The sequence below is a fragment of the Labeo rohita genome, chromosome 3, assembly GCF_022985175.1.
Source record: "Labeo rohita strain BAU-BD-2019 chromosome 3, IGBB_LRoh.1.0, whole genome shotgun sequence".
Lineage (NCBI taxonomy): Eukaryota > Metazoa > Chordata > Actinopteri > Cypriniformes > Cyprinidae > Labeo > Labeo rohita.
In genome coordinates, this window is record NC_066871.1 from 52,399,162 (window position 1) to 52,414,707 (window position 15,546).

The window sequence follows — 15,546 nt, forward strand, 5'->3', positions numbered from 1 at the left end:
TCACCGTACATACGCAACTATTTTGAATTGGATAATCAGGGTAAAATGTACTTATTTTGGCTTCTGAGTAACATGTCAGTGTATTTATGTAGCTTTTTTTTTTTTTTCCAAAAAAGAAACAAAAGGGGCAGCTGTGGTTAGGGAGTTGGGCTTGTAATCAAAAGGTTGTGGGTTTGAGTCCCAGGTCCGGCAGGGATTGAAGGTGGTGGGAGTGAATAACCAGCACTCTCTCCACCCTCAATACCATGAATTAGGTGAGTCCCTTGAGCAATATGGCTGCCCACTGCTCCAGGTGTGTGTCAATATATCAATACCTATATCAATACATCAATACCTATGGGAGTGTCTCGGACACATGTGATGAACTAATTAGAGGTGCAGACGAGGCACAAGATGAGAGCGATGAAGTACTTTAAGAAGGATTTTAATAAGAGCCGTATTTCTGTGTGTCTGTGTTAGTGAATGGCACAGATGCGCACTTTTGTTTACTACAAACAAACATGTGACGCTTGCGGTGTTTTCAACCTCATGAACATGAACATCATCTCTAGAACTGCTCTGACAGTCACTTCATGAGCTTTTACCATTTCTTTTGCAGAAAACTATGGTCATATAATGAAGACCCTAAAGGTCTTCACAGCAACCCGTCAAAATAAAAGTTTGGTTTAACTTGACAGTCAGAAATAAATTTATATATATTTTACTTAATGTAAAGTTACTACTACTAATAAAATATTATTAATACAATGTTTAAGGAATATTTACCAAAAAAAAAAAATAATAAATTACCAGAATTTATTTACCAGAAAATTGTACATACACAACACAGTATTTCTGGAAAGAAAAAAAAAAAGAAAAAAAAATCATTAAAATGTAATGAAACGATTAAAATAGAATACAGAACATTAATGGAAAACAGATATTCACAAACAAAACTGAATTTGAGAAAAATTATTAAAATGTATTTCACAGGACCTTAAAAACATAATTTTTAACTTTTAATAAATTGCTGTTAAATTCTGCAAGTTTCATGATTTCAATTAATTAGACATGAAACCATTAAAACAGAATCTAGAAAATTTAAAATGGAATTTAGGAAAAAATGAAACAGATTTCATAGGGCCCTCTTTATTTCATTTGTGTCTTTGTTTTATTGTAGTTGTCCTTTAGTTTGTTACTTGCATCAGGTTCTTACTATTAATAACAAAGATAAAATAACAAAAAATGACTGTCATGATATAAATTGTTGTGAAATAAAATTATTAAGTTGGCTTGAGAAAGCTTAAACTTATAGTTATTCTTCTTATTCTGAGACTAAACTTTCTGACTCCTCCTCCTCCTCGAGCTTTAACTCTACAAACTCCAAACTCAGCCCAGATCTTCAGACTGATCTGAAGTTAGTTGCTATATCTTTTCTAACTGATCGGACTTACGGTTTTCCTAAAACCGACGACTAAAACTTGGAAAAATCCCATAGACTTACATTGACGGAATGTTCAAATGAGAAACACTATTCAAACTCCAACTGTCAAAACTCCCAGAATCCTTTGAGACTCAATCAAACTTCCCTTCTATGTACTGTATTTCTAATCCATTTAAACTCATTCAAACTCATCTATCTATCTATCTATCTGTCTATCTGTCTATCTATCTGTCATCAAACTATTACTATCTATCTATCTTGCTAATCATACTAGAAACATGCTAGCGACTTGCTAATCATGCTAGAAATATGCTAGCAACCTGTTAATCACGCTAGCAACATGCTAACAAGTTGCTAATTATGTTAGAAAAATGCTTACCCACTTGTTAATCATGCTAGAGACATGCTAATCATGCTAACAACTTGCTAATCAACACAACACTAGCGCAGAAGAAGGTGAAGAAGATGATGAGGCCGTTACAGAAGTGGACACAGCAGATGAAGAGGGTGTGACAGATGTCGATGCGACTGAAAATGACTGTGAGAGCTTGAAAATATAACTGGAATAAAAATATAAGGACTAAGCAAACATGATATGACAATATATAATACAAAAATAATCAACTGTCAACTCACTTGGGTATAAATCACACAGCAGTGTGAAAACCATTTCACATTATTACTCACCAAGCAATTACTCTGATGGTCTTATTCTGCTCCTGCTCATCACAGTCTTCATGATGTCGTAATTTTGACAATCTTGATTGAAACCACTTCTGCAGATATAGAAAGAGGTATTTATCTTAAGACAGGAGAAAATGTATATTAACAGTACTGATAGCTGTAACAACCAAAAACGAAACAAAAATCAAAGACAAAAACACTACAGAGGTGAAGAAAAAAAAAAGTTGTCCATTTTAAAATAAAGATTATAGTAAACACTGCTCTAGTTGCCTTTTAAAGCATTTATGAAGAATTTATGAAGATAACACTGAAGATCATTTTAAATCAAATTTTAGACACTCTAGCCAAACATTTATACAAAATATTTGCAAGCTAACTTGTGACAAGAGTTGCATCAAAACTCAACACAAATAACTAGTTAAGAAGCAGAGGCAGAAGGTAACGTGCTAAATCATTCACTTCATCATCTACTCGATTAAAGTTGAGAGTAGGTTTAATTATGGGTACTTTTTTATTTTTAATCACATACATTTCTATAGCCAAAAAGATACAAATTTCACATTTTTGATTTTGCTAATGTTTATTTTCTGAAGAAAGATAAACATGTACAGTGATGAAAGCCAAAATATCAAATGTCATGTTACAGGGAGGTAAAAATGACTTGAGAAAGATGGCAGCATCATAATGTTATTTTTACACAGAGATTGACAAGTCTATTGTAAAATCAAATTAGCATTATGTACCAATCGTGAACATTCACAAATGGGGAGACAGCACTCTTCAAGTTTTTCTCCAAAGTTTGCATGCCTGTAACTCAAGAAGTATTAAAGATATCTTAATGCCCTTTTAGATTTTGTGTCTTAAACTTTTGATTTTTTGTTTGTTTGTTTGTTTGTTTTTTGCATGTTTTTTGAGAAAAAAAAAACAATCTGGTTAGGTAGGTTTTGATGCTGGTTTAAGCTGGTCCTTTGCTGGTTTTTGCTGGTCATGTTGCTGGTCAAGGACCAGCATGAACCAGCAACCAGCAAAAACCAGCATCAAAACCTACCTGACCAGCATATGCTGTTTTTTTCACCAGGGAAACGGTAATTTCCCTGCATATTTTGGTCAGTCTTGTTTATATAATTTTATATTTGGTATAAAATGGGTAGGTTTAGGTTTGGGAGTAGGTTAAGGGGCCTAAAAATCTAAATCGCTCACTGATAAAATGATTTTAAAAAAGAAAAGGGTAAGGAGATATGACTGAAAAACCATGCTGGAGGTTTTGCTGCTCGATCTTGTGCTCAATGACAAACATCCTTTACACAGAGTGTGCATTAATCACGAAAGCAAACGTGAAAGTAAACAGCGCAAAAGCGATCTCAATACCCTGCGTATATAGCGTGAAAACTATATACAGGAGCCGGGCCTGCCATGTAGCTCATTGTTATACCGTGGTATTGAGGTGAATAATTATTATTAATCGTTTCATCATAAAATAAGGTTGTTACAATTTTTACAGGTGTTTTTGATAATAAACATAATCTGAGCTTAAAATCAGGATATCAGTTTAATATATTACTAGACATCTTGCTTATTCCATATTAATTTCTGCAGGTCTTTAAAAAAAAGTAACAAAAAGGCTTAAATTTAATTTTTAAGCAATTTTAAAATTGTGGGGGCATTTTTAAAAACAAACCCCCCAAACCCATACATGGGAACAGCTCATATAAAATAAAAATAAAATAATTATTTAATAACTCATTGAATAATAATAATTCAAAGTCATTTGCCTTGATGTGTCCTTCTCCTGCTGTGTTTCACATTATTCGTACACCATAAACTACATTCTTTAGGTCACTGTACCCCTCCCATGTCCTCAGTTGTCAAGGTGGTCCTCATTTTGCTGGTGTGTACTCTGGTGAATGTACCCAAAAGAGACATAAGTAGGTGCACACACACACACACACACACACACACACACGTTTGTTTTTGTGAATTGTGGGGACTTTCCATAGACTTCTATAGATTTTGTACTGACCAAACGATATTGTCTATCCCCTAACCCAACCCTAACCCTAACCCTAAACCTAGCCCTCACAGAAAACATGTTTGCATTGTTACACTTTCAGATAAACATCATTTACTATTTTTAATCATTTAATCATCATTTACTAATAGCGGTCCCCACAATGTCAAAAATTTCAGGTTTTACTATCCTTGGGGGGACATTTGGTCCCCACAATGTAGCAAAAACAAGTACACACACACACACACACACACACACACGTTGTGTTTCCATGTTATATGGGGAGATTCCATAGGCGTAATGGTTTTTATACTGTAAAAACTGTATTTTCTATCTCCCTACACCTAAACCTAGTCCTCACAGGAGACTGTGCACTTTTACTTTCTCTAAATAAATAAATAAATAATTCTGCATGATTTATAAGCCTGTTTCCTCATGGGGACCTAAAAATGTCAAAATTTACTGGTATTACTATCCTTGTGGGGACATCCCCATAATGTGATATATACCAAGTACACACACACACACACACAGACACAGTAAACACACTCAGCAGTTGGGGGTTCAGTGTTTTGCTCAAAGGTTTAATCTCAGTCGTGGTATTGAGGGAGGAAGAGACGCTGGTCATTCACTCCCCCACCGACAACGTGACCTGTGGGTCACAAGTTCAACGCTCTGAACATTAGGCCACAAAAAAAAAAAAAAAAACAACTGACAACAAAATTCAGCTGGATGTAATGTCTATTAAATTGTATTTGTCTATTAAAGCACAAACGTTAGTAAATTGCATTGCGTGATTCATTTTAATACTCTCAGGTGCAAAAAGAACTGTCCATGCCTTTTCAATGCTAATTCTTCACTGCACATCTTTAATAAATCCTGACAGTACTATTTTAACACCAAAAGATGGTTTGTGCTGGTATAAGCTCTTAGTAAATCTGGCCCTTAAACTGTAATAGAAACATTACCTCAACTGAGCAGAAGCAACAATTGTTTCATCTCATTTTAACAAAGTAATCAGAACAAGCAGCAAAAATCAGCATCAGCGAGTGATTCCAGGTAGATGAACTACTCGTTAGATTTATGTTGCACAAAAAAATGACAATTAAAATGTATATGACAGTTAATAATAAGTCAATCCCCACAGTAGTTCTCTGGAATTGAGATCTGACGCCACCTGCTGGACACTTGACAAACATCAGGACAGCAGGACTGTGCATTTGTTTCAGCATTAGTCATTTATAATGACATTCAGAAGAACTGAAATAATTACAAGCCACATTAAGTGTTCACACTAAATCAAACTCAGATTAACCCAATTTATCCCTTCAACAGAGTTTCTTACCTGGACTGTATCTGGATACAGACTGATCACAGTGAACTCATGAAGATGCTTCTGATGAAGATGCTACATTTGACTGAAATGTTCTCATGTAGAATCATGTAGCTTGTATTTTGTCATCTACAATGTAAAATGTTTCATTTCAATGTGCATAACAATGACTGTAAAATGTGTATTTTAGGTATAGAAATGACATATTTTGAGTTTTGATATGGTTAGGCTCTACTTTAGAAGAAGAAGAACCAAAATGACGGTGGGGATGGGGATGATGGGGACAGACTACCAGGGCAAGACTAGAGTTTATGTATCACCATCTTTATGCGCCAAATTTTGTGACTGCATTGTTTATAGTTTCATGACACTGGTAATTGTTTGCAGTCTGTAAGCACATGTGTCTATAAGTGTCCGAGTCTAGTACTTAAAGCAGCTGAGTGATGCTGGACGGTTCTTGTAAATGGACGCGCACACTTGGGTCACTATTAACTGTAATGTCCACACAAGAATTTAAAATGTTCACTGTTGTAGATTTATTTTACAGTCATTGGGCTTCATTTCCAAGTAGGCAAGAATCCAAACACACAGTCAATGAATCCACCAGTCCTTTACCAACACAAATAACTTGAATATCATGGATCAACAGCCTTGAGTAACGGTGGTAAAAGTTGAAGGGATACAGCTCTGGGCATGCGCACATCAATCTAATGCTAGTTTTGTCACACTGTACAACAACAATACTGTTTTTGTATTACAGTAAGTGCTACGTTTTGAGGTAGGTGTATGCGTTAATAAAACACAATCTAATAGGTACAACAATTAATTTCATTGTTATCTTCCGGTCTGAGCTGTATCCCCTCTAGTCACAACCAGTGACTAGAAAAACGGTCAAAAAACAGTGTGCATCTTCCCTCCAGCAACACCTGTTACCTGAGGGAAAGATCCTACCTACATTCTGTCAACAATTACCCTAGAGTGACCCCTACTGGACACACACATACATGACAATGTAAAGTGAGGACAAAAATGGCTCTTACAGTGTCAAATGATAAAACAGTGACCATAAATGCAATATGAAAATATAAAATTATAACATATATATGTGGTTTGTTTTTCTTGTTAGTTATTAACCCAATATAATGTATTAATACCATACTTTACACTTTTAGACTGTGGAACACAAATAAGCATTCAGCACATGGTATTTTAACAAAAAAAAAAAAAAAAATGTTACAGCATGTTGTATGTGGATTCACATATTTTCATGAGAAATTTGTCTATAAACTGAAATGCTCAGTGAATGAATAAAACAATATCAAAATACATCTGTAAATAAATTGTATGATATTTAACAGACATGTCACACCATCAGTTAAAAATAACTAATAATACAACATTTAAAAAGCCTTTTGTAAAAAGTTTAATGTAATGATCAAATGAATCAAGGTTAGAAAATGACCATATATTTTATATATATGGAGAAATATCCTTGAAAGCTGCATGCAAATATTCATAACATCACTGAGATGAAGATACATTTTTGCTGTAATTTGGCCTTTTATTAGTAGAGTATTTTACTGATTTTATTTCACTATTTCATCTCAGTGCTGTAAGTTCTTCCTCCCTGCAAAATAATTCAACAAAATCATTTACTGAGCTCTCATGACTAAAGACTTTGTTCCAGATCAATGTGAATCATCTCAAAAACTCACCAGCTCTTCTTGCACAGATGATCTGAAGAAGAATCACAGTAGGAGCAGCAAACACTGCAAACTCAACAATAATCACAATCACTGCAGGAAAGATGAGAGACACAATCAAGAGAAAAAAACAGACTCAATCTGTGAAAATAGAAAGAAATCAAAGGTATAAAACAGCAAACAGTGCAAAGACGTGTTGTACCTCTGAATATTGATCCAACAGTCCAACTGAGAGTTTCTGCTGTGATAATGGACATATAAACCAAACATCATCATCATCATCATCATCATTATCATCACATCATACTTGAGCTTCACATCACAGAAATGATAAATGAACTTGTGCTGCTTCATGAGTTCATCATCTATTATCATGTTATTTCAATCTCAAGGTGTCAGGAGGAAACTGATGGTTGCCATTTACCAAAAATTAATCTAATGACAATCTTTCTATAATTCATGCACTGTTAGCAATTTCTTTTAAAAATGTCTGTTTCATAAAGGAATATAATTTAGAGAATCAGAAATACAATGAACTTTATTGTTGACATGAAAATTGTTTTGCTGACAAAAGGCATGATTACAAAAGGCATGATTACTATTTCATTTTGTGTTGACCTTAAAATCTACGTAACAAAAACATTAAACAAAGCCATTAATTTAGCCATTAATAACTCATATTTTACTTTGTTTTCAAAACCCATATTATTCTGATAAACAAAATTACATCATTTATTAAATATTTTAGCAAAGTGTTATACTCATAAGTAAAAAAATAAAAAGGAAATCATCATATATTACCTTTTGCAACACTGGTCTTAAATATATTGTAATGAGCCGACAGTCAGTGCTAGCAGCCTGTGCATTATGGGTATTTTGTTAGAGTTGACTTATTTTTGCATTATTTAAGCAAGACAGTTGGGTTTTTGCATTAGCAATGTTATGTGTGTTTATGTTCAAGTTAGTTTGGATGGCTTTGGTTCATTTACAGCCCTGTTATATAAAAGTGTGACTGTTACCGTCATGGAGAGAGATGTGTAGGGGAGGGACTTGTTGATATGGCCTTTCCTGTGGAAGATCTTATTTTAGGTTCTAATTAAAGGTGTAAGATGACAGTATTGTTTTCTGTTCAGTTATTTTGTCTGTGCATCTGTTCACAGAGACACTCAGGGTCGTGTGGTGTATGGGACAGGAACGTTCATGCTTTCTGTTAACCAAGACGAGTTGTGCGTAGGTGCTTAGAAAAAGTTACATAGTATAGCTTAGCTCCGGTTAGCCCAGATATATAAATTGTGTGTGTGTGTATATATATATATTATATATATATATTCTCAATATTTTACAGCTGGTTTGGTATCTTTATCTCAAACGGTGTTTAAAGGAGAAGTCCACTTCAAGAACAACAATTCACTAATAATTTACTCACCCCCTTGTCATCCAAGATGTTCATGTCTTTCTGTCTCCAGTCATAAAAAAATTATGTTTTTTGAGGAAAGCATTTCAGGATTTTCTCCATATAATGGATTTCATTGGTGCCCTGATTTTGAACTTCCAAAATGAGGTTTAAATGCAGCTTCAAAGGCTCTAAACGATCCCAGCCGAGGAAGAAGGGTCTGATTTAGTGAAACGATCCCTCATTTTAAAAAAAAAAAAAAAACAAAAGCTTGTGTAGCACAGGCTCTGGGATGCACATCCACAATGCTATGAATTAGTGATTTTGAATGAATCTTTAATGTGACTTGGAAAGAACAAGTCGTCTCGGGGAGTGATTTGTTCAGTCGCGCATGCACAACATCCTATCCTATTGTCAGATAAGAGGTGAGGTGAGCTAATCATAGACTAAAGACCCAGGTGAACAATGAATTCATCTTGTCAGTTTCTTATAGCATTATAGTTTTGTCTTGTTTGTAGTGTGATCAACATTTGTGTAAGCAGTAGATGTGTTATGAAATGACTCGAAAAAAGATTCATTCATTTTCATTCAATGAAAATTCATTTGGTGTCTCTGGACTATGAATTTTAAGCCCCTACTCTGATACCACAGTTTAGGGATATAAATTTCACTTAATAACTAAATAAACTGATAAGATTATACAGCAATGGGCATTTATTTGCCAACAAAAAAAAAAAGGAAAAGACAGTATATAATTATATGTATAATATGACTTATTTCAGGTATGAGTAATCAGTAGAGATTCTAATAATAACCAATTGGTAAATTCAAGATGAAAAGGTACAGATAGCAATACTCAATGTGCAATTTGAACACAGGAATGAAATACACAAAGTATCCTCTAGGGAAATGTACTCAAGTCATTGAGTTTCAACAAACTCTATGTTCCTCGTTTAGGGTGCACATTGTGCACACTCTCAAACTTACAAAGTGTGAATCCCCAGGGAAATATTGAACAATAAACAATGTGCAGCAACACGATTTACTTCAAAACAAGGCTCAAACAGGGCAGTTGTTTTCTACAACTATTGCTAACTGAGAGTGCTGGCTCTCAACGCCGGCCTCGTGGTCTTCAACCAGAAACAGATCGCTACACAAATAATTAACACACTTCCTGTGTAAACTCGGATACTTAAACAAATAAAATATACATTTAAACTAATATCTATCGTACAGCTCACGTTTTGCGGTTATCAACAGTCAGCGTTGGGGAGTAACTAGTTACATGCAACGGAATTATGTAATTTAATTACAAAATAAATGTAATTGTAATTAGTTACAGTTACTGAGAAAAACATGTGTAATTAAATTACAGTTACATTTGAAAAATGCGAGTGATTACAAAGGGGATTACATCTGAATTTTTTCACACACCCACACACACTTACAGATTTAATTGACTTCCTTCATTAATTGCATTGACTGCTCTAAAATGAGACACCAATGTTTCAGGAGTTTAGGACACAGAACAGGACACATGATTATTTGATAACTGTTTTGTTTCCTATTTAGGTTTATGCGTAATCGTTATTTTTTAAGATTGTTTTTTCCAAGGCATTGTTAGACGCTAGCGTTTTCTGTCATAACTATCCAAACATTTGATTTCAAACCCAGTATCATAGCGAATAAACTATTTCTTGTAAATATTAAGTCTGAATTTGGGGCATCGGTGCCAATAGCCTTGTGGTTAGCGTGCCGACATTGCGCTCATGGCCACCCGAGTTCAATTCCCGTCTTGAGGCCTTTTGCAGATCCCACTCCCCTCTCTCCTCCCAGCTCTGTCATCTCTCTACTGTCCTATCACAATAAAAGGCATAAAAAGCCCAAAAAATAAAAAAAAAAAAAAAAAAAAAAATATATATATATATAGTCTGAATTTGTGGTGGCTGTGTTTTAAATTAAATTATTACACGGCTCTGTGGAATGCTTGATTCTGATTGGTCAGTCATGACGTTATTCCCTGATAACAACTGGTAAAAGCTAATAACTCAGACTCATTCCGGGTAATTTAAGTCAGTGCTATATGCTTGATAGTTTTTCTTGGCGGAAGCTTTGCATTTGTTTAGCTAATAAAATATTAAAGCTTAATTCAATATTATATGGACAATTTCTTAATTCTGTCATCCTGGTATCGTGGACTTGCTCTATTGTTTCATACAAACGCAGCTGCTGCCTTTTTTTTTTTTTTTTTTTTTTTTTGTACACTGTAATGGATTATAAGATAACTAACAAACTAGTACCACTACTTAATTATTTATGTGGTGAAATGTTGTGTAAGTAAACTGGTGTGACTGCACTTTATCCCTAAAATGTCTAGTTTGAACTGTTTTCTAGCAACTGATTTCTTCATGGAAGCTTTGCGTTCAAATATTTCATCTCAGATCAGTGTTTCATGTCTAATAATAATCATCTAAATAATCTATCAAACAGCTGAGTAATAAGTGAGATAATGTACATCCAGTCAGTTGTTATCACAAAATAAAAGATGTATATTATTCCTTACTTATAATCTTAATTCAAGTAATAAAGGATTTTGAAAGTCTGATAGTAATCAGTGTTGAGTACTACTGTAATCTTAACTCTGCCTGGTTTAAATGTTTCAAAATGATTAACAGTTAAAAATATAAGAAATTTAGAAAAGTAATCAAAAAGTAATTAAAAGTAATAAGTTACATTACTTTAATAAAGTAATTGAAAAGTTACACTACTTATTACATTTTAAATCAAGTAACTTGTAATCTGTAACCTATTATATTTCCAAAGTACCTTCCCAACACTGTCAACAGTAGATTTTTTTATCAGAACCAACCCTTCAGCAATCCAAATCTACCTGCTGCTCGTCTTCTCTCGACAGACTTCTTAATGGACCAATAACACAAGACTCATCTATCAGGGGGTGGGTCTTAAAAAATATACATCCAATCAACTAAAGGTAAATCAAACCTGACAGCAAAACCCACATTTTCTCCCAAGTGCACATCAACCAAACATTTGTGTTTCACGAAGGGTTCCTTAAAGGGGAACACACACACATATACAAGGTCTTCATACAAAATACCTTTTGAATGTTTGAATCTTAAACTCTTAACAGAAGAGTGTTCTGTTAACATGTTGTCAATAATAAACCTACAGAGCCATTATAAAATGAGAATTATAAGTACATACTCTTAAGGGAACTCATCTAGTTTGTGTAAAGCTACTTTATATATAACCTTCCCTGACAAGGGGGTTACATTAATAGTCCACAGAGTTACACTATACACAACATTAGCAATAACTGATGAGATTGTTTTCTCACCTGAACTCTTGACAGTATATGTGACTGAGGTCTTGACTTGATTTCTGTGAGTAACTTCACATCTCCACTCTCTGTTGTCATCTTCATTCAGGAGTGTTGTAGTCAGAGTGATGATACAGTGTCCTGGAGCTGATATCTGATATCTGGAGTCTGATATTGTCAGTTTAACACCAGCCTGATTCACCCAGAACAGCTGAATTCCCTCAGAACGGATCCAATCATCACAAGAGACTCCAGTATATGAAAACAACTGACAGTAGAGAGTCACAGAGCTGCCTGCACTGATCTCAGGTACAGCTGAAGACAGAAAGACATGATCATCTTGGATGACAAGGGGGTGAGTAAATTATTTGTGAACTGTTGTTCTGGAAGTGAACTTCTCCTTTAAGCTGACATGTACTGGCAAAGTTACTTATAGTCAGAATGTCTGTTGTGAGATCTTCACAATAAAGAGCAGATATTAATCAGACAGTAACTAATACTCTAATGAGAGTTTGTTGACATATAGGTGCAATGCTACTTATTATCAACAGAATGGTCAAAAGGGACCATCAAAATAAAGAGTTACCAACAGTTCATGCCGAATGAGTTAATGTTTCACTTTATTTACCAGTATTTTACATTATTTCTGAATGTAATAATAAAATGTGACCTATACACCGATGTGACCTCTGTGTGTTTCTCTCAACAACGCAAGTTTGCCCTGATTTGACTTATTTACCGAAAAATACAGCACACTGCAAATACAACAGATACCGTTTGCCAAAAACAAACAAACAAATAAAACAATTATGTTCAACACTCACAGCTACATTAACTTTAGCTTGAATCACTGTTATAACTCCTGCTGTAGATTATGACCATCATATTTTAACTATGATCAACACATTGCATAATAAAAACATTTATTTACAGCAGCTCTTTTTGGACTGTTACACTTGACTGCAGTTCATTAGTTTGCAGCAGTGCTTTGAGTTTCTCTTCTGTCAGACTGAAAGAAGATTTTATACCTCAGTTTGTTCTGCTTCGGTGATATTAATGTACCGCCCTTGCCCTCGTAGGTTCACCTGACCTAAACTCTGAAGGGCGAAGCACCGGGTTCCTTTAATTGGAGTCTCTCGACTATGAATTTAAGACCCTACTCTGATACCACGGTTTAGGGATATGAATTTCACTGAATAACTAAATAAACTGATAAGATTATACAGCAATGGGGATTTATTTGCCAACAGAAAAAAATAAATAAATAAGGAAAAGACAGTATATTATTTTATGTATAATATGACTTATTTCAGGTATGAGTAATCAGTAGAGATATTCTAATAATAACCAATTGGTAAATTCAAGGTGAAAAGGTACAGATAGCAATACACAATGTGCAATTTGAACACAGGAATGAAATACACAAAGTATCCTCTAGGGAAATGTACTCAAATCAACGAGTTTCAACAAACTCTACGTTCCTCGTTTAGGGTGCACATTGTGCACACTCTCAAACTCACAAAGTGTGAATCTCCAGGGAAATACTGAACAATAAACAACGTGCAGCAACAGGATTTACTTCAAAACAAGGCTCAAACAGGGCAGTTGTTTTCTACAACTATTGCTAACTGAGAGCACTGGCTCTCAATGCCGGCCTCGTGGTCTTCAACCAGAAACAGATCGCTACACAAATAATTAACACACTTCCTGTGTAAACTCGGACACTTAAACAAATAAAATATACGTTTAAACTAATATCAATCGTACAACTCGTGTTTTGCGGTTATCAACAGTAGATTTTTTTATCAGAACCAACCCTTCATCAATCCAAATCTCACTGCTGCTTGTCGTCTCTCGACAGACTTCTTAATGGACCAATAACGCAGGACTCACCTATCAGGGGGCGGGTCTTAACAAATATACATCCAATCAACTAAAGGTAAATCAAACCTGACAGCAAAACCCACGTTTTCTCCCAAGTGCACATCAACCAAACATTTGTGTTTCATGAAGGGTTCCTTAAAGTGGACACACACACATATACGAGGTCTTCGTACAAAATACCTTTTGAATGTTTGAATCTTAAACTCTTAACAGAAGAGTGTTCTGTTAACATGTTCTCAATAATAAACCTACAGAGCCATTATAAAATGAGAATTACAAGTACATACTCTTAAGGGAACTCATCTAGTTTGCTGTAAAGCTACTTTATATATAACCTTCCCTGACAAGGGGGTTACATTAATAGTCTATAGAGTTACACTATACACAACATTAGCAATAACTGATGAGATTGTTTTCTCACCTGAACTCTTGACAGTATATGTGACTGAGGTCTTGACTTGATTTCTGTGAGTAACTTCACATCTCCACTCTCTGTTGTCATCTTCATTCAGGAGTGTTGTAGTCACAGTGATGATACAGTGTCCTGGAGCTGATTCCTGATATCTGGAGTCTGATATTGTCAGTTTAACACCAGAATGATTCACCCAGAACAGCTGAATTCCCTCAGAACGGATCCAATCATCACAAGAGTCTCCAGTATATGAAAACAACTGACAGTAGAGAGTCACAGAGCTGCCTGCACTGATCTCAGTCTGTGAGGATGAAGAGACTGAAACACAAAATAACACACAAATCACACACTTTACAATCACCATGAGAGTTTAAATGAAGAATCTGCACTTTTTAAATTCACCACATGATATTAAAATTACCATGAAGAACATGCAGAAAAACACGTGCATCAGTTCCTTGTTGTTTGTCATTCACATATTGTTGGCAGATGTAAGATCCATAATCTTCTTTTATGATGTTGTTGATGTTCAGAGAGCAGTCAGACCCCAGACTCAGTCTCTCATGTCTCTCGATGTCTTTCTTCTTTATCCCTAAACCAATCAGTTCAACTGCTGCTGAATGTCTGATATTATAGTTCCATGTAGTTGATTTGCAGTCATGAAGATGATTATTACAGCGCAGACGGACATTTTCACCAGAACTGATGAACACATGATCATCATTCACTCCACTGGTTCCTGAAACACAACAATATTTGACTGATCATTATTAATATAATATAATCAGTGGTGCCTGTAGAAGTGGGTATAGTCTTAAGTTTATTTAATAAACTGATCATGTTGAAATGAACTCTTTCCCAGACTAATTAAACTAAATGTCTTGTAGAGAAAACAGAGATTTGTTTACCTGTGAGAAGTGAAGAGAGAATGATCAGTCCCAGCAGACACAAATGACACTTATCAGCCATTTTCTCTTTCTGTCAGTCTTCCTCTTCATTATATGCTCACAACTCTTTCTTTAAATACTATCAGCTCTTCCTGTGTTTGTTCACTTCCTCTGATCTGACTGAGTGTTTAAATGCTGTTATTTAGTGACACAATGGAGAAGTGTGAGAACTGAGATCAGTTCAGTCAGTTTTAAGCTGCAGTCATTCTGTAAAAACACCTCAGGGCTCGTTCACATATCGCGTCTTTTGCGCGCTCAAGTTCATTATTTCAAATCATAACGGAAGCGACGCGTGGCGTCTGCCGTTTCTAAGCAACCATGACCCGCACTTCATCAAAGGACAAACGGATTTCCAGCACTAAAATCTCTTGCTGTAGCTCTGCTACTAAATTTATTAAAAAATGTACAGCTATGATCAG

General features: G+C 35.0%; 1 protein-coding gene across 1 annotated transcript in view; it reads right to left on the bottom strand.

Annotated features, from left to right (window-relative positions):
- LOC127161351 (uncharacterized) overlaps window positions 1–15,267 on the bottom strand; it is a 1,226,263-nt gene extending 1,210,996 nt beyond the window's left edge. Inside the window, exons 1-2 of the mRNA XM_051104045.1 lie at window positions 15,089–15,267; window positions 14,602–14,919 (exon numbers count right to left, since the gene is read on the bottom strand). Coding sequence (XP_050960002.1) covers window positions 14,602–14,919; window positions 15,089–15,149 — 379 coding nt within the window. The 5' untranslated portion in view covers window positions 15,150–15,267. The remainder of the gene's footprint in view (window positions 1–14,601; window positions 14,920–15,088) is intronic.
- Window positions 15,268–15,546: the final 279 nt, after the last annotated feature.